General features: G+C 33.1%; 1 protein-coding gene across 2 annotated transcripts; it reads left to right on the forward strand.

Moving 5' to 3' along the window:
- Positions 1-4,427: 4,427 nt before the first annotated feature.
- LOC132306838 (fructokinase-1) lies at positions 4,428-14,180 on the forward strand. 2 transcript variants are annotated; one of them, XM_059804404.1, is made up of 5 exons: positions 4,428-4,942; positions 9,701-9,951; positions 10,094-10,385; positions 12,588-12,740; positions 13,148-14,180. In XM_059804404.1, exons 1-5 carry the CDS (start codon positions 4,571-4,573, stop codon positions 13,532-13,534), a joined length of 1,455 nt encoding a protein of 484 aa, XP_059660387.1. In that variant the 5' UTR covers positions 4,428-4,570; the 3' UTR covers positions 13,535-14,180. The 2 variants fall into 2 exon arrangements, with proteins under 2 accessions (XP_059660387.1, XP_059660388.1); XM_059804405.1 differs by having other exon boundaries at positions 4,676-4,946.
- Positions 14,181-18,247: the final 4,067 nt, after the last annotated feature.

Raw genomic sequence — 18,247 nt, forward strand, 5'->3', positions numbered from 1 at the left:
TTTGAAAATCACTATCACCTATCCTGTAAATTTTTGTTCTGTCTTTCACTCACATTCTAAACGTTAGCGTCAGAACTTTGACACCATGTAAAATGATTTAAATACCCTTTGACTTTGTTCAAAAAAATTTTTACCTTAAAAATTAATTAAAAGACTAAACTATCCCTATATACTTTGTAGTTAAATGGGTAGGCATAGTCACATAAAGCAGTGAAAACAATTTTCACTTTGTACCCATTTAATTTGACCTAGTGTATACTAGTTTATTTATTTTGTCTTGTTATAAAATATTAGGCTAAAATTATAAAACCTTCACTACTTTTAAAATTTGATTGCATTTTAAATTTGATTACTGTGCCTCTAATATATAATGAAAAGGAAAATTTACTCTACCACCAACCATTAAATTTGATAAGGGTAAAATCATTAAATTTGTGACACAGATATGAACAGTAAGGCGGTTCAAATACAAATAATATTTTATAAGTTGTTTGAATGGTTTGTCCGATCTGCATGTGAATTGAACCCCACACGCACGGTAGGCATGATTGAATTTTTTTTGTTTTTCATTTTTATTTTTACATCAAATTTGAATGTATTCTTCCAAAATTTTATGTCACAATTCACAACACCTCATCAACTGTAGCACGTACTATGTGCCTCCCACTAAAGGATAGATTCTATATTAATAGATCAGTAACATAACGGTATCAAAATTTTATTTTTTAAGTGAGGTTGGAAGCTCAAGTACCAATGAAAGTATATATGTGTGAAAAAAAAAAAAAAGGGGCTCTGTCCCCTTGTACATAATTCCATTCTATTTAATAAGTCTCTGATACTGTATTTTATTGTACACGATGAGCATGTGCGTGTAGAGGATATAAGAACGGCGTTAAAAGAGTCATATTCGATGAGCATGTCTGTTGACAATCAGTCATAAATAACAACAATTTAATATTGTTCTTCAGAGAGTCTACAGCAACCACCTAGAAGGAATAGAACATTCTCTTTGACCGAACCATTTATTGCCTAGTTTGTGCCACATACTCCCAAATTAATACAAGAATGCGGCGCGTATAGAAAGTCAGAGTAAGATTAATCTAGATAGTTTGTTCAGGCAATCTGCGACCAGCTCTTCAAATTTTGACTTTTAAAAAACGCAACATCAATTTTTTTTTACCAGTCACATCGACTTTTTTTAAGAGCTGCGTCGGTAACTTTAAAAGCCACATTAATTGTTTTTGCTCTCTAAAAATATACGTTCGTTCTCCAAATTTTTATTTTTTTAAAAAATTAATAATAATAAATTAAAATTAATTTTTTTTTATTTAAACTTTTCCTAAATGGCTATATTTGTAACCGTTATATTTTTAAACGGCCAAATGCATTATTTGTTGTACACATTTAAAAAAAAAAAAAAAGGGAAAAAACAAAATAACAAGTTTTTTTTTAATTTATTTTTGACCCAAATAAAATTTATTTTTGACAAATAGTGCCTAAACAATATATTTTTTATTTAATATATTTTATTTTAAAAAAAGAGCTCAAAGTAACCTATTTTTAGGTTTTAATTAAAAAAAAAAATCTGCCAAATAGTTCGGCACACTGTGGAAGGAATTCTGGAATAAGACAAAAACTGCACCAGAAACAGGTATTCAGCGATCGCGAGCCGGCTCGCTGAATACCTCGAGCCTGCCCTCGATCGCTAATGGGCCCCATCAAGTTTAGCTAAGCCGCTGCAGGGCCTTTAGTGGATTGGCTAGCCTAAAATGGGCTATCAAGAGCCCGCTGCGGATGGCCTCAGAAACTTAATTATCCTCTCAAATAAATGTTCAGTGCTGTTCAAGCCTGCTTTAGCTGGTGATAAACTTTTCCAAATCTAAGATGCACTTGAGCTTAGGCTCCTAAGAGTAAAATATTTTTGGGATAATTTCACTGACACCTCTGAAGTTTGATCAAATATCAGTATTAAGTTTCTTTCGAAAATAACTATTATGAACGCTCATACCCCAGAAGTTAGTTGACTTCATATCACTTTTATATGTAAAAAAACATTTTTACCCATTGACTTTGGTTTGACCCTTTAACTTTAGTCTACCCTTATTTTTTTAATTTATTTTTTTCCAAAATACCAGTATTAAAAGACAATATGACCCCTTAAAAGACAAATTGACAGACTTTATATACACACAAAGACATATATATATATATATATATATATATATATATATATATATATATATGGGTTAAGTGCAGAAAACCCCCCTCTACTATCGATATAGTGCATATCAGTCCCTATGTAGTAAAAAAAACCCCTATTGGATCCCTAGTGGTGTAAAATGACGATAATACCCTCACTTCGGTTAAATAAATTAATGATTATAATACAGGCCATGTAAAATGACTATTTTATCCAAATTTGTATAAAATAGGGTTTGTTTGGTAGAAGGATAATTTAAACCTCAAATTGTTTTAAATATGAGATAACTTAAACCTGAATATAATTAACTCTAAAACCAAACATGCCCCAACTATATAAAACACACTTAACCATTTTCAACCCAATGTAATCTGGTCCGGTAGTGACTCTTTTGTGACCCTCGCACAAATGATTTTAACTTATCGGCTCTGTAGGTACTCGTTAATTTAAGAAAGTAAGGTATCTTCAGGGAAGGAAAGTGATATGAAGTATGAAAAAAAAGTGTGATGAACCTTCACAGACAACATACTGTTGGAATCAATTTTTCTAAAGCAGAGGATAGCAACACTTATGCTTCTTTTTTTTTTTTCTTTTTTTTTAAGTTTTACCATCATATTAACTTTTTCAACGTCATTTCAGCCAATCTCGACCATCTGTTTTAAATTTAATTAGTAAAATAATTATGTTTTTTTAGGTGATCTTGGGCACATATATATTATGAGTATCTTTTTTCTTTTCCTTTTTTTCTTTCTTCTTCTTTTTTTGTCTTTGTCATCTTGTTCAATATATGCATCGAATGTGATGTTGTATGCTCAAAAAAAAAAAAAAAACTATATTGAATCTCTTTTATATATTCAGTTTTCATGTAGTATTTCATAGTTGGTATTAATGCTCAGATTCCAAATCAAAAAAAGAAAAAAAAAGAAAAAGAAAATGTGCAAGTAATATTTGCAGATTTTACAATTACATAAATAAAAGTTACAGTATTCTCTACCTACTTCTTTCTTAGGCCAATAGAAGCCCATTCAAGCAGGAGCAACAAATTAGGGCCATCCCTAACAACAAAGAGTGAGCCCAAGCCCAAGTCAGCTTTTTCCCTAACCCATAACACAAGCCCAATCCCAAGCCCAAGATATGTGTGGTACATGCATATCCGTGGCGTGATTGTTTAAAGCTCTCTTAAGGCCTGGCCTGGTCCTATGTGTTCCATGTTATTTTAGAAGTTGGGCCTTCGGTCTGTTTTCTTCGGCTAAAGCTGAAGTCCACTGTAAATATTAATTTTTATTTAATACAAATTACTTAACTTTCCCAAAAAAAAAAAAAAAATTTGTTTAAAATTATTCCATAAAATAGTAATATTATTTTTAATTTAAAATATTATTCTTATTTTTTTATAAATTAGACTAATTATTTAACCATATAAATATATGAAAAAAAAAAATCAAAATTTGAGAATACATTAAACGTGTCAAATAGTTAAAGCGAAGTCATATATAAATAATAACTAAGTCACTTTGTGGACGGTTTATAATTGCAAAAAATTAGTTCCACTGAATAGTGTAAAATTGAAAGATTAAAATGTTTAAAACTTATGTAAAAAAACACTAGCGAACAGTGTCTTGGCATGTTTTAGGCATGCGCACAGGCGGAACCAAAAATTAACTCTTGGGGACACAATGTTAAAAGTAAAAAATACCATTACAAATAAAATAACATAATTTATAACTAATAAAATACTGCGTAAATTATTTGGAACAATGTAGAAATAAATAAATAAATTATTTGGAATAGCGAAAAAGAAAATAAATTTTTTCAAATTATTCGGCTAGAATTAATAAACAAAAGTCTTTTTTTCTTATTTTGGTAGGTTAAATTAACAAAAAGTCTTCTTTTGTTACATAATCATATGGAATGATTTGTGTGAATTAAGTTCCTTTAATTTAATTGATTGATGAAATGCCATTACAAGTAACATCCTATGTCACAAAATATAAAGATTATTTATAGTCAATTAAATAAATTATTTGGAATAGCAAAAAAGAAAAAGAATAATATTCGAATTATTCGGTCAGAATTAATAAACAAAAGTATTTTTCTTATTTTGGTAAGTTAAATTAACAAAAAGACTTCTTTTGTTACATAATTAAAAAAAAGTTAAATCAAAGATTCCAGAACCCAAAGGTGGAAGAATAATGGAAAAGTTGCAACTTGCAAGCCTCAAATTGACTCTCTGATTCATTTCCATTCACCCGTTCAACCTTTTGATTCCCTTTATAATACTCCCTCATTTCCTTTATTTTCCCTCTCTCCCTCTCTCTCTCTCTACCAATTGTCTCTCTCTGTGTGCTCTCGGCACTCTCTCTGAACTGAATGCATCACCTCACCATAACCCTCAAATCCCCAATTACATGCAATGGATTGTCTCCTCATCCTCATCCGATCACTTTTCAAAACCCTAGACTAATCCACCCCATTTTGCCCACAATCTTACACAACAACACTCACTCCTCGATCTTCAGCTGTAAAGGAATCGAAGTCTCTCTTGCCAAACACCGCACTAAATTTTCCAATTTCTCCGATGGCAATGAAAGATTGAGGAGTGTAGGAGTGAAAGATGTCGATGTTGCCACTCTCGGAAATCTCTGCGTCGATATTGTCCTCAATGTCCCAAAGTTACCTCCGGCGCCGTTGGATGAACGTGAAGCTTATATGGAACAGTTGTCTAAATCGACACCCGATAAGGTTGGTATGTATGTATGTAGTAAATTACGTGTATACAAATTGAACTTCATGATTATCATTTTGTTACGCCTCTGAAATTTGTGTGTGTATATATATTTTAGAATTTGGGTCACTTTATGTTTTATGCATATCGAATCAATCCCAAACCATATTTTAATTGATGAATTTTAATGTTTTATTGAGTATTACAAAAAATTATCGTTGCTTCTAGGAAATAGAATGATTCAGCATTTTTTTTTTTTTTTTTTTAAATGCATTGCCTTTTCAATTTTTAGAGAGAATAATAGCTTTTCAAGTTCAGTAGGATCTGAACTTCTACATCTTCTAAGGTTGTTAACGAAGAACATGCATATTGAAATCCAAACATATTTAAGGCTATAGATATGTGGGGCAAGTCATATTAATTGGACTTAAAGTTCTTTACTTATCAAAAAAAAATTAATTAATTGGACTTAAAGTTCTTAACTTGTGGATGTGGGACAGGGGGACTGCATGTGTCCCGTGGTGGATTATGGGGTGCTCTAAGGGGCCGACACCACCATTGTCGACGAATATAATATATATATGGATGACTGAGTTGTTAAAGTTTCCAATTATCGTGAAGGAAACTCCAGCATTACACCCTCAATCCATTTTTGTAATCCTCGAATGGATCCATAGGAATTGATACCCATTTTTTTTACAATCTCCCAATCATTGATCATAACAGCACTATTTTTACATACCACTCTAGTAGACATGGCAAGGACATTATTCCTCCCCCCCTCCTCACATTGTGTATACTCACTCATTTTTTGATAAGTAAGATTTCATTAAAGAGCCCTAAAAGGGGAGTGCAGCCTAAGAACAAAAGCAAGTCCAAGAGGGTCTGCTATACAATCAATGTATCCACAAAAAAAAAAAAAAAAAAAATTACATCTCCACTGATTTACAATTTTACCCATGTACCCAAAAAAAAAAAAAAAAAAAGGTATAAAGAATGGAGAACTTGAACACCTATATGTGAACCTCGACTTCTTCAAATGACCGCCTGTTCTTTTCACGCCACAACCCCCACTATAAACAAGTGTGCGCCACCCTCCAAGCATCTTGGACTTGTCTCCTCATTGCATGTCCTCTCCAAGCCTCAAGCATGGTTTGCACCTTTGTGGGGATTCCATCATAACCCAGTGGACGCCAAATAGGGCAAAAACCCAATTATGTCGAGACACAGGGCAATGCAAGAGAAGATGACTGACTGAGACTCTTCTTCCTGCTTGCACATGCAACACTAGTTGACTCATCATCCCACCCTTTCCGGATGGGCCTTCCAAACACCCACCCAGCTGGCTGCCTCACCTCTAGAGAGCACCACCCACCCCTGTACTTCCCAAACTTGGGCCTTTCCACCCAAACCTCCACAACCACTTCCCAAGCAAGGCCTTGTTGAACATATCCAACCTCTTGATGCCCAACCCACCTGACTGGATAGGCCGACAAACTTGCTTCGAGTTGCACACATGTTTGATTTGGGACATGAGTATAGCGTCATTTTTATTTTTTCTTCTTTTATTATTATTTTTTTATTTTTATGAAAAAACGAGATAAAACTGGCAATGCACCGGTCTGAGAGTGGTAAATGAGTTCAATTTCATGTTTATGGAGGGGCATACGTTTAGGCTGACGAACAGCAGAACTGACCAACCTGATGTTAATTTCTTAGTTTGATTTGATTCTCCAGCGCCTTTGATTCATTTCTGGATTGTAATTTTTGAAGAACTAAGGAGTTCAATTTTTGTTCTGTGTGGGGTGGTAGGTTCGATGAACGAAACCCTATAGATAATCCATTATCAAATAATAAATAAAACTAATAATTAACATTCTTCTTTCCCACCATATTCTCCAGTCACAGCATTTGTGTGAGACTGTAGACTTAATGAAGAGCAAAAATGATGTTCTGCTTTGTTGACGTGGGATTGCTCAAACAACAGCCTTTCTTATCAGTGAGCTTGAGAAAAATTCAGTGGGCCCCCTTAACTCAAGTTCATAGAGTATTTTAATTGCCCACAACCACAACCATGTAAAATACATAAACTTGGAAGCCAATATCTGAATGGAAAAACAAATCCCACTATAATATATTAATACACCACATATGTTATATGCACACATATATCATGAGCTATATTGCAAATAAAAATAATTTAAAATTATTTGTAGAAATTTTAAAATTTTAAGTACCCTTAGCTAGTTTGATATTTTAAAAAATTTACTTTTTGATGTGTCTAGGAACCAAAAAAAGCTCCTTAAATGGTAGATATTTGAGCTCACTAGAGCTTTTGATTGAAGCTAAAATTTCAAGATTTTAATTGAGCTTGTAAGTAGAGGTTCTAAATTTTAGGTAACCATTTTTTCTTAGACAATATTATCTATTTTTTTTTATAAAGACAATTTTTACCCTTCTTTTATAATAAAAATATATAAAATATGATAACAGAAAAAGATTAAAACAACTTGATCCTTATGTAATTATTGAAGCCAATGAAACTCTATAAGAATCAATATAATGGTACTGCAATGTTTTTTAGTGCATAAATATAATAACACTACATTAAAGGGCAATATTGTAAAATTAATAATAGAATTGATTTAAGCAATATTATTACCATACAAATAAAAGTACTTTAATTATGAGAAATACCTTACACACTGCATCTTCAAAACTTAACATGCTCTTTGCATGTGGAGAAGTTGTTTTCCATTTTGAACTCATAACACAGTGGAGCAACCTTACCATTGCGCCAAGGCCCGCCTTCAACATTTTTATTTAAAGAATAAATTTCTTACTATATATATACCACTTTATATATAACTGCTTGGAATGGTGTTTGAAGTTCTTAACACCATAGATTCTAAGAAGATGTTGTGAGTTCACTTAACAAAAAGATAGCTACAACTACAATGTGGGGCATCACATATATATTTCTCTTTTGGGTGAACTTTGGGAGTTCAGAGTTAACTGGGAACTTCCTTCCTTCAATATCTTACTGAGGTTGGAACAAGATATGAAAAACTTGAATTTAAATGTGACTATCAATTACAATATTCAATTAAGGATTTGTGACGTGCAATAAAGGTCCGTTGCATTGTTATCCAGGATGATGATTAGCTATACTTTTTTCCCCTGGACAGCGTGATGATTTACATTAATGCGAAGTAGATAGAAGAAGAAATGGGGAACATAAATGATGAGATAATAGTTCAGATATTGTCTGATTGCATTTGGCAGTTGTTATAATATACTAATATGATGGTGGTTATATATTAAGAGTATGTTTTACAATTTTACTAATCAAAAAAAAAAAAAGAGTATGAAGTAAACCATGCTACTTTTGCAAAAACTGGTTTTTAGTTGTCTTCTTTGTGAATTTTGCAGTGTTGCATCAACCTCCTGGCAAATGATCAAGGTAGAAAAGTTAATGTCAGAAACAAAAATAGAGATATAGCATATTAGCAGGGATCCTATTACACTAAAATCACATGATGTAAGTTTAGGAAGAGGAAGAAGAGAGAATAAGGGGTGCAACTTGGGTGGTTGGGCGGCTAACCTAAGCGTAATCTGAGTTATAAAAGCTTTAACCCAAGCCCAACCAACCCAACCTTCAACCCAAGCTCCCAACCTGAGCCCGACACACTTCCACATATCTGAACTCGAGTTAAGCTTGTGTTAGAGCAATCGGACTGAAAATTGGGTTGATCTCGGATTAATTTCGGGTTAGATTACACCAATGCATAAATTTTCTAAAATTTGAATTTAAATTTCTTAAAAATTATAAAAGATTCAGGATGTTAATTCTCCAAATTAGTAATATATATTTTTTTTAAAAAATGTTGATCATGATTTTATAATATTTATAATATTTTTATGAATTATAAATAGATATAAAGAAAAAACTTAATATATATATATATATATATATATATATATATATAAAGTAGAGATAAAATTTGGGTTTGGATTGGGTGCCGGTTGGTAACGGCTTAACTCACGCCCAACCCTAATTAAGTCCGGGTTGAGAATTTTCAACCCAATTCCAACCCTAATTGTAAAAATGGTTGCCCAAGCCCGTAAAATAAATCAGGTTGGCACCCCTAAGTTGCACCCTTACTGTGAAGAAGATAAATGAGACGAAGACTAAATTACCTCAAATGTTTCAATTTGTTAGCAGCTTAATAAAATCTACTCTCATTTTGGTAAAGCTGACGTATTCATAGACATATAGGCTCTTTTTAAGTTTTTCTGCAAGGGAAAATTTTCAAAAGAATTTTTAGTGCAGCAATGCGAAGAAGTTTGGACCCTAAGAGGCTACCTTGGAGAATTTCTTTGAGACAGTTTGACTGATTATATATATATATATAATTTTTTTTTTTTTTCCCTGTCCAAACAACTTTGACTGATTATATTCGATGATGATTAAGAGTAGCATATGTCCAGAAAAGTCATGGTCAAACATATATAATTAAAAATAGTAACAGTTTACTATTAACCACCTTACTGTTAGGTTGGGAATTTTCAATTATGATCTTTTTGAGCTGGGTAACCAACAGCCAATTGTCTCACCGTTATATTTTACAAATTGGTTGTTCTTGATGATACTCCTTACCGTTTTTCTTATTGTTCTTACACTAAACTTGAGCATGTTTTTTTTTTTTTTTGTTCCTTTTTAAGTATTGTTATTGACTGTTTAAAGCTTTGTACTATTTTGCTTTTGTGCATAGCAATACTGGGAAGCCGGTGGTAACTGCAACATGGCTATAGCAGCGGCAAGACTGGGACTTTGCTGTACAGCAATTGGTCATGTTGGTAGTGAAATCTATGGACGCTTCCTCGTAGATGTGCTTAATGATGAGGGAATTGGTATGGTGGGGATGAGTGAAGACGATGCTGATGTTAACGGTTCTGGTGCCGCATATGAAACACTTTTATGCTGGGTTTTGGTGGACTCTTTGCAAAGACATGGTTTTTGCAGGTAAAAGTACGCAAGTTAAGGTTCTTTTCTAAGGTCTGAAGACTAGCCTTGTACTGTACAAAGTTCATCTCTTTGATGGATGTTATTGTCACAATTATTTTTGAAGAATGGTGTCACTGAACACATTTGTTTTGTCTACCAGTCGAGCTGATTTTAGCAAGGAGCCTGCATTCAGTTGGATGAGCAAACTATCAAGTCAAGTAAAGATTGCTATAAAAAGGTCAAAGATCCTGTTCTGCAATGGTTATGGCTTTGATGAGCTTGCCCCTGGTTTGATTGTATCTGCTCTAGAATATGCTGTTGAAGTAGGGACTTCAATATTTTTTGATCCTGGACCACGTGGGAAAAGCCTTTCCACTGGAACACCTGAAGAACAAAGAGCGCTTGGCAAGTTCTTGAGGATGAGTGATGTTCTTCTTCTAACATCTGAGGAGGTTTGGAAACCCCCTCCGCTTCCCTACCTTTCTCTTTCTGCGTTTTCTTTTTTCTTTTTATCTTATACATTAGACCATTTTTCATTTACTCTTTCTAGGTCCATGTTGTATGTTAAAACTATAATCTATAAGCAGGGGGGGGAGCCAGAAATATTCATTTGGAGGGCCAACTAGTAATATAATAATAAATTTTAAAATTAAGAATTGAAATAATTGTAATGATTTTTCTTTCATCGCAATTTTAATGTATACTTTTAGGAGCATGTGAATGTCTTTAAATAATATGAGAAGAAAAAATGGAAAGAACAACAATTGTCCGATAAATGAAACGGTCAAGTTTCTTCTCTTTAATTCATAACAAATAGTGTGTGTGTGTGTGTGTGTATAAATAGAGTAGTTATATGCTGTAGCAAGGATTATAATAATAATTGACACTTTTTTTTTTACTAGATTTGATTTTTTAAAAGCAAGACTTAAATGATTTCTTGGAATTTGAAGGGGTCACAGGTAATTTTGTTTGCAAACCACCTTTAATAACCATAGATAGGTAGCCATAAATAAGAATTTTTTTTTAAATTTGGAGGGGCCGACTTTAATTTTCCTATACAGAATCGCAATTATTTTTTAGATTGTTGCCCAGTGTGTTGTTCGTCTGTTAATGGTTTGTGTTCACCTCCACTTAGAGCTTTTAACTAAGTTGCAGATGCTATAACGTTGTTGTGTATTGAACGAAATTGGTCACTGGTGTATACAGTGTTGTTAAAGGCGCGCCTAGGCTCCAGGCTTACTACATTGTTGCACCTGTTGTGTGCCCAGTTGCGCCTTTAATATGGAATATGAATATTCTTTAATAGTAATTAATTTTCACTTCTGTGCCTTGCTTAACTCAGGCGCGCACCTCGTCTTGTGCCTATGCTCCAAAGGACTTCCAGCGCCTTGGGCCTTTGATAACACTATGTGTTTTTTTGTAGAGATGCTAATTCATACCCATCTATAAGGTTCTTTACACCACTTGAAGATGCTGCCTCTTTGTCCTTCCTCATGTACTTCCAGGTTGCTGCTCTGCCAACTTGAAGCATATTGCTGCTTCATACTCATTCATGCAGCTCTTTCTTGCTATAAGTTATTTCTACCTCTAGGTTCTCAAGCTATATATCATTTACAATCTATCATTCCTCCTGCCATTTCTATTCAACATATATTAATCTAAGTTCATTTTATGGGCATGTTAAATCTTCATTGCTCTACTTTTTTGTCATAAAAGGTGGCTGGTCTGTGCCGAAGGCATTATCGCACACTGGAAAGTGATGGTATAGGATTTAAGGTGAAGAGGTGAGGTTATGGGTTCAATTCTCATTGTTATCATATCAATTAGGAAAAGAAAGGAGGAGAGAGAGAGAGAAATGTTTTTTTAGATGATAGATATTTTGATGCGTGACCAGTTATATATGTGAGTATAGGTCAATGTCATTTGGATTTTATTGAATCGAAAATTTTTAGTGCACTAGGACATGGTTGAAATGCAATAGTTGAACTTTTCTTCTATTCCGTAGGTTATAAGGATTTAACTGTCTGCAATCTGAAGTAATTCATATGAAAAGGGAGAAATAATATAAGTTTCCTGTGGAACTTCTATTAAGTTAGAAAGATATTTCTCATTTGCTTATAAGTATCCATGTCAGACTGCTCATTTAGTTCACTTAGTTGAAACAAGATGTGAAAGTTACAAATTGCACAAGGGTTTATTTTGAGATTCCTGAATTCCGCCAAGTGTTATCAGTTCGCACCTGTATCTCTTAAAGTTGTATGGTAACAGGATGTTATGCTGTTTCATTAAATGAATGGGATCATGTTCCAAAGGGTCATCCCAACATTGCTGAGCTTTATTTATTTATTTAGCTTCTTCTAATAAATACTAAATATGGAGTATTTTTTTTTTGATAAGTATTTAAATATGGAGTATTTGAACGTCACTGAATCCAAAATCACCAAGATTATGCACTATTGATTTGCATTCATGTTACCAACCTTATTATAATTCATTCTCATAAAGAGTATAATAACAAATTTTACTCCGAGGTAGTGAGAGAGGCATTGTGATTGCATTTTTGTAGTATCCTTTTTAATTCATGCTGCGTTTTGACTTCAATAAAATAGTGTATTGTCTTAACTGTGTGACTTGATTTATTGGTAATGTGCCAGGCTGAATCATTAACTGGCATTGGAAACCCAATACTGGCAGGACAGGAATTGCTTAGAAAAGGAGTGCGCACAAAATGGGTGATTGTCAAAATGGGTTCAAGGGGTTCAATTTTGATCACCATGTCAAGTATATCATGTGCCCCAGCATTCAAGGTATAAATTTATAGAGATGTTTGATGTGTTTCTGTATGAAAATCGGCACACTTTTCCTTCATAATGTTATTTGATGCTAAGACGCTAAAATATTCTATTTGAAAGTTCACCTTATTATGAACTCAAAAATCATATTGGGTTTATGGCATGTTAATGTTTCTCTAGTTTAAGAGAGAGAGAATGGCAAGCAAATCCTTTTTAGAATTTTCTCCGAAATTTTTTTGTATTTTCTTTAAATTAACTGTACACTCCCTGTAGTATTCTTTTGAGGTATATTACGATTTTCTGTTAAACAAATGCACATTCACACACTGGAGTTTCAGTATTTTATTGCACTTGGGACTCATATTGTATTTATCTCTCATTAGTACCGTGTGTCATTAATAAGTATTCTGAAATTTCAACAGGTGAATGTTGTTGACACCGTTGGGTGTGGAGATAGTTTTGTAGCCGCTATAGCATTTGGGTTCATAAGCAATATGCCCATGGTTTATACATTAACAATTGCAAATGCAGTGGGTGCTGCAACTGCCATGGGCTGTGGCGCTGGTAGAAACGTTGCAACCTTGAATCAAGTCATAGAACTCATGAGGGCAAAAAACCTCAATGAGGATGACAATTTTTGGAGTGAGCTACTTGATGAAAATTTGGATGCTCAGGAAGTTACATTCCTATCAAAAATGGTCATAAATGGAAGCAATAACCGGCTGCATCGTGTTGCCCTGCAAAAGGTGGTTTCTGAAATTCTTCCGGAGCTGGAATCCGCACAAGTAAAGGGTGTAGTGCCTTCTTGACGAGTATGATGACCTTTGACTACAATCTTTCGTTTTTTTTACTTGTTTTACAAGATTTGATTGCTCTTGAAAATGTACTTACCTTGAAATTGAGGCATGGGATTAAGATAGATGATGAAGGATGAATTAGTCTTTGGATGGAGTTGCATTGAGGTACTTCTTGGTGAAAGTGTAGATTCAAAGAAAGAATAATAAGCAAGATTTGTTTGTTCGCTGCTGAATTTTATTTTTTTGGTGAGTAGTGAAAAGTGATGTTTGTTGCCATAGCTTTAGAAGGTGGACTTGGGTAAGCAAGAGCACATCAGTTCACAATTAGGATTTTGGATTGTTCGAGCGGCCTTTTGGATGACTGCTTGAAGATATCCCATTTTTTACACCATTGAGAACATGTATGCTTCTCAAGCGAGGTTCCATGATTCCTGGGTGAAATATCATTGTAATGAGACTTGTAGCACAGTATTTTAAGATACAGATTTACTGGTATAGGGTTGAGTTGTTTGAATTTCAAGGAATATTGTCACGAGAGAACGGAAAAACTGTGGAAGAGTACCCATATTACGTTTTCAATTAGTGTTTCAGCAATGTGGTGCTTGTAAACTTGTAAATAAGTTTTTATGTGAACTGATATATGGATTATATTCTTGCATACATTATACATATTAGTAGTCTACTAGCTGAGCCACTTTCCAAAGTATTATTCTTTCAAGTAAAAAAGAACTTTTTGAGCAGAACATACTTGAAATGTGGGAGCAGAATACTATTTGAAAAGTTGTTTTGACTTTTAAGGGTTTTACATGTTAAATTGCACTCAGGTCTGGATTCCATTTTGCTTTTGCGATTTTATTGATTGCTGATAGAATTGTCTACTTTTGTTGGAAGAAACATCACTAGAACTTTATTCTACCAGCATTTCCAGACAATGTGGGGACCCGAAAAGTTTATATTGACTCCAAATATTTCAATAATGACTCATTCTCTGTTTGTTTTTCCTTTTATTATGTAGGTTTTTGAGCCCTGAATTATTTGGCTTTATTCTCAGGTTATATCCACATCTTTCATTTCAATGTTGGATGTGTATGGTGGAAATGCACCATGGGGATTGTGATGGTATCTACAATTTCTCTTGCTGGAAGTTGTATTTACAACTTCACTAACATTTTCACTTAAGGGTTCTTCCGAAACTTATTTTTTTTTTTTTTTTTTTACCTTGGCAAGAAGAAATTCAAGTATCCACTTTGCTCTTTTGTTAACTTGAGCTTTCGATTTTCTATTTTGGAAGGTTGAAGAAGTACTACCGCTAAGTTACAACTTTTGGTGTATAATGGTCTCAAGACCATTAGTTTTGTTCTTCGAACATTATGCGTAACAAAGTAAGCCTATTTGCTAGTTTTGTTCTTCGAACACTATGCGTGACAAAATAAGCATATTTGCATCGAAAGGTATATATCTTCCTTGTTAAAATGGTATTTGGTTATCCCATGATATTTGTAGTGTGTCTGAGGTTGGATCTGGCTTTAGAAATTTCTCCCTGAGCAGAAAATTTGAGCTTTTCATTTAATTTTTTAGGGATGGTTTCCCCCATGAATCATCTTGTTTCATTAGTCAAGAACTTGTGCTTTATTCAGGCAATTTTCTTTCCGTGGGGTCTTTTCACCCCTAGTTTTGGGTCAGTTTGACCGTCTCTTTCCTTTGTTTTACCTTTTCTTTTTAAAAACAAGAAAAGAAAAGAAATCTAGACAAGAAATTCATTCAGGCAAATGCCGTTTAAGGAACTTTCAACCTTTAACATTTTAGTTTACAAGGTGAGAAAGTACCACTGGGTGTTAATACTGAATCTTTAATAACATTCTACCTAAGTACCATAGACATAATCACGATACAACGCGGATACGATGATATCTTAAATTCTAAGAAGAAAAATGATTCTTAGGCCTAAAACTCTAACCGAGCAACCTTGCTAATGAGTTTCTATCCATTAAATGAAATGGATGAGTTTTGTCTTTTGATCTTATCTACTTCATCTAATATATATATATATATATATAACTCCTTCAACTAGGTTTCTATATTAGAGTTTTAAGGTCTAAGTAGCATGGTTTAGGACGCAGGTTTGGTGTGGGCACATTTATATATAAATATAAACTTTTACTTTTATACATATATCGGGTAATGGTAGTATTATAAAAAATTTAATTCACCATTTAGAAAATAAAATTTTATCATCATTGTAATGATTTTTATATAATAAAAATATATTTATTCCACTACTTTGTCATAATAGAGTTTTGTTTTAAATAAACAAATATAATTTTGATTCAGGAAAAAAAAAAAAAAAAATCCATTTATGATTCACCTGTGAATATAAATATATAATGCTAATTTTTTTTTTTTTTAAAGAAAAAAGTTGAAATACTTTAGAATGTGTTCATATTATTTTCAAGATTAGTATGTATACTTGTATTAAAAATGTAGAAAAGTGTAAATGTCCAACTAAGTAATAAGTGTCTAAAATAATTAAAATAAATTTTTATTTATGGATACGTATATGAAGTGTCAAAGGAATATTATGTAGATTTCTCTGTACAAAAATATGTAGGTATTTGTTAACTGTAATTTAATTAAAAATTCTACAAATATTATGTTATTAATTTTCCATAGTTGTTAGGAGAATTCAATTGCAGAGACAAAGAAAAGGAAGAAAGGACATGATAGACTATTATTATATTCAATATTGAATCTTATTTATGGTTTTGACCACAGGGTGAAAGTTCAATCTTTTCTTGTCTTAGCTTTATATAAAGCCTCACTTTACAGGTTTGAAAGATTACAAATTCACACCTATAGTAAAAATAAATATTTTTTTTTATTTGCTCATAACTCTGTGTGTGTTTTCTTAACGTTCCATTGTTTGGGCCAAAACATAAAAAGAAGAAAACTAACAATTTATATTACATATTAAAGTTAAGTGAATTGACCAAAATTGGAAGCAATTAAGGCCATGTAGTGACTTGAATTCCCACAGCTTTTTTTTTCCTTTTTCCTTTATATATGTTGAAACTTGTAAAAAGCTTGAATAGGCCAATCTGTGGTTAAGCTTGGGACATAAGCTTGGCATCACACTAGCATTTACATATGCCCTCCATTGATTAAGGTTCTCCACCTTCCACCTTCCCTTTACCCTAGTGGCAAGCAAAAGACATATCCTTTACTTGAGAATAAAACTCACTCACAATGTCAAGATCCTTACAACCAACTCACACCCTCAAATAAATATTTAGCTTTACTACTTACTTAATTCTCTGTTTGGCAAAGCAAATTAAATAAAATGACTTCATTTTTTATATATAAAAAAAAAATTCCCCGAAAGTTCTAGCAAATCAACACACGTCTCTGATCGACAAAGTTCGAATGATACCATCTGAGCTGATGCCCATAGATAAATGTTCACCTGATAATTTCAAGAAAAGAAAATCAAAATGCATTCAAAAGTACATGCCCTTGTTAAAGTTCTAGCAAACCAGCACACGTCTCTGATCGACAAAGTTCGAATGATACCAAATCTGAGCTGATACCAATAAATAAATGTCCACTTAAAAAAAGAAAATCAAAATGGCATTCAAAAGTACATGCCCTTGTTAAAGTCAGAGACAAAGATATATATCAATCAATTCCCTTGTTGACTAATAATAAAACTACACCCTTGAAGAGATTATTCAATTTGCAAAATAATTTTCCAATGCATGTTGTTGAAGGAAGAAGATATGTAGCCCTTTATGGAACCCTATTTGGGTTGACCTAACTATCATTACTTGCCTTTAAATGAAAAACCATTTTATTTTTGAATGAGAGGTCTTAGTTTGTCCACAAAGTAACAATTTGAATAGGGTTTTTGTACAAAAATTCTTGTGATTAAACTACATTCCTGTGTGTGAAATTGTGAAAAGCATGTAGGGGTGGTGTAGAAAGTGGACTCTTTGTCATGTGACCCCCAAAACGAATCTCCTTCTCATCTCTACGTATATATTTAAGGACCCCATGAAAAATAATGCATGGCCAAATCAAACTCTCTCCCCCTCTCTCTCTCTCTCTCTCTTGAATATGGTCTCTTTCTCTCTCATGAGTATTGTTGAGGGGAATGTCGTCTGGTTCGAAATCATTCACAAGAAGCTCAAACATCTTTTGAATGATTTCGGACCAGGCTTCATTCCCCTCAACTTAGAGGAACTAATTCAATTGCCATGCATCAGCTGAGAAACTGCAGCAACCATATATGGCCAACCATGGCAGCTTTGATATGAAATAGTCATTTCTTGTGGGCTCTTTATGAACTCGGATCGAATCGATCAGCTGAATCCTTTATAAACTCTAGTTTCTAATGCAAATCACAAGTGCATGTGGAGCAATTCAGGTCAGGAGGTGAGTGTGACTTAGTTTTTGATTTATTTAATTTTTTTTTTCCCTGATTAACATTTTATTTTCTTATAGTATAGCTTTAGTTTTTGATCACTTTTCTTGACTTATTTCCACCTAACATGTTGACAAACACTGGTTTAATGTGAACTTTTGATTAGTGACTAAATTTTGGTCATCACTTGCCTTTAGTTTAGGTTTGTTTATTTGTTGGGATTCGAGGAATTGGTTTTATTTTGTTTGTACACTTAGCTTAATTGTGTCGAACTACAAAGAATACAAGTTGGGAATACTTAAAAGCTT

This window comes from Cornus florida, unplaced genomic scaffold (genome assembly GCF_030987335.1).
Source record: "Cornus florida cultivar Cherokee Brave unplaced genomic scaffold, ASM3098733v1 CherokeeBrave_3.0.0_Hap2_Chr05, whole genome shotgun sequence".
Taxonomy (NCBI): Eukaryota; Viridiplantae; Streptophyta; class Magnoliopsida; order Cornales; family Cornaceae; genus Cornus; species Cornus florida.

Excerpts from the sequence above, each read along its gene's own strand:
- LOC132306838 (XM_059804404.1), top strand. The coding sequence starts at position 4,571 with ATGCATCACCTCACCATAACCCTCAAATCCCCAATTACATGCAATGGA. Across the intron at positions 4,943-9,700 it reads CTAAATCGACACCCGATAAG|CAATACTGGGAAGCCGGTGG; the intron begins GTTGGTATGTAT and ends TTTTGTGCATAG. Across the intron at positions 10,386-12,587 it reads TTCTTCTAACATCTGAGGAG|GCTGAATCATTAACTGGCAT; the intron begins GTTTGGAAACCC and ends GTAATGTGCCAG.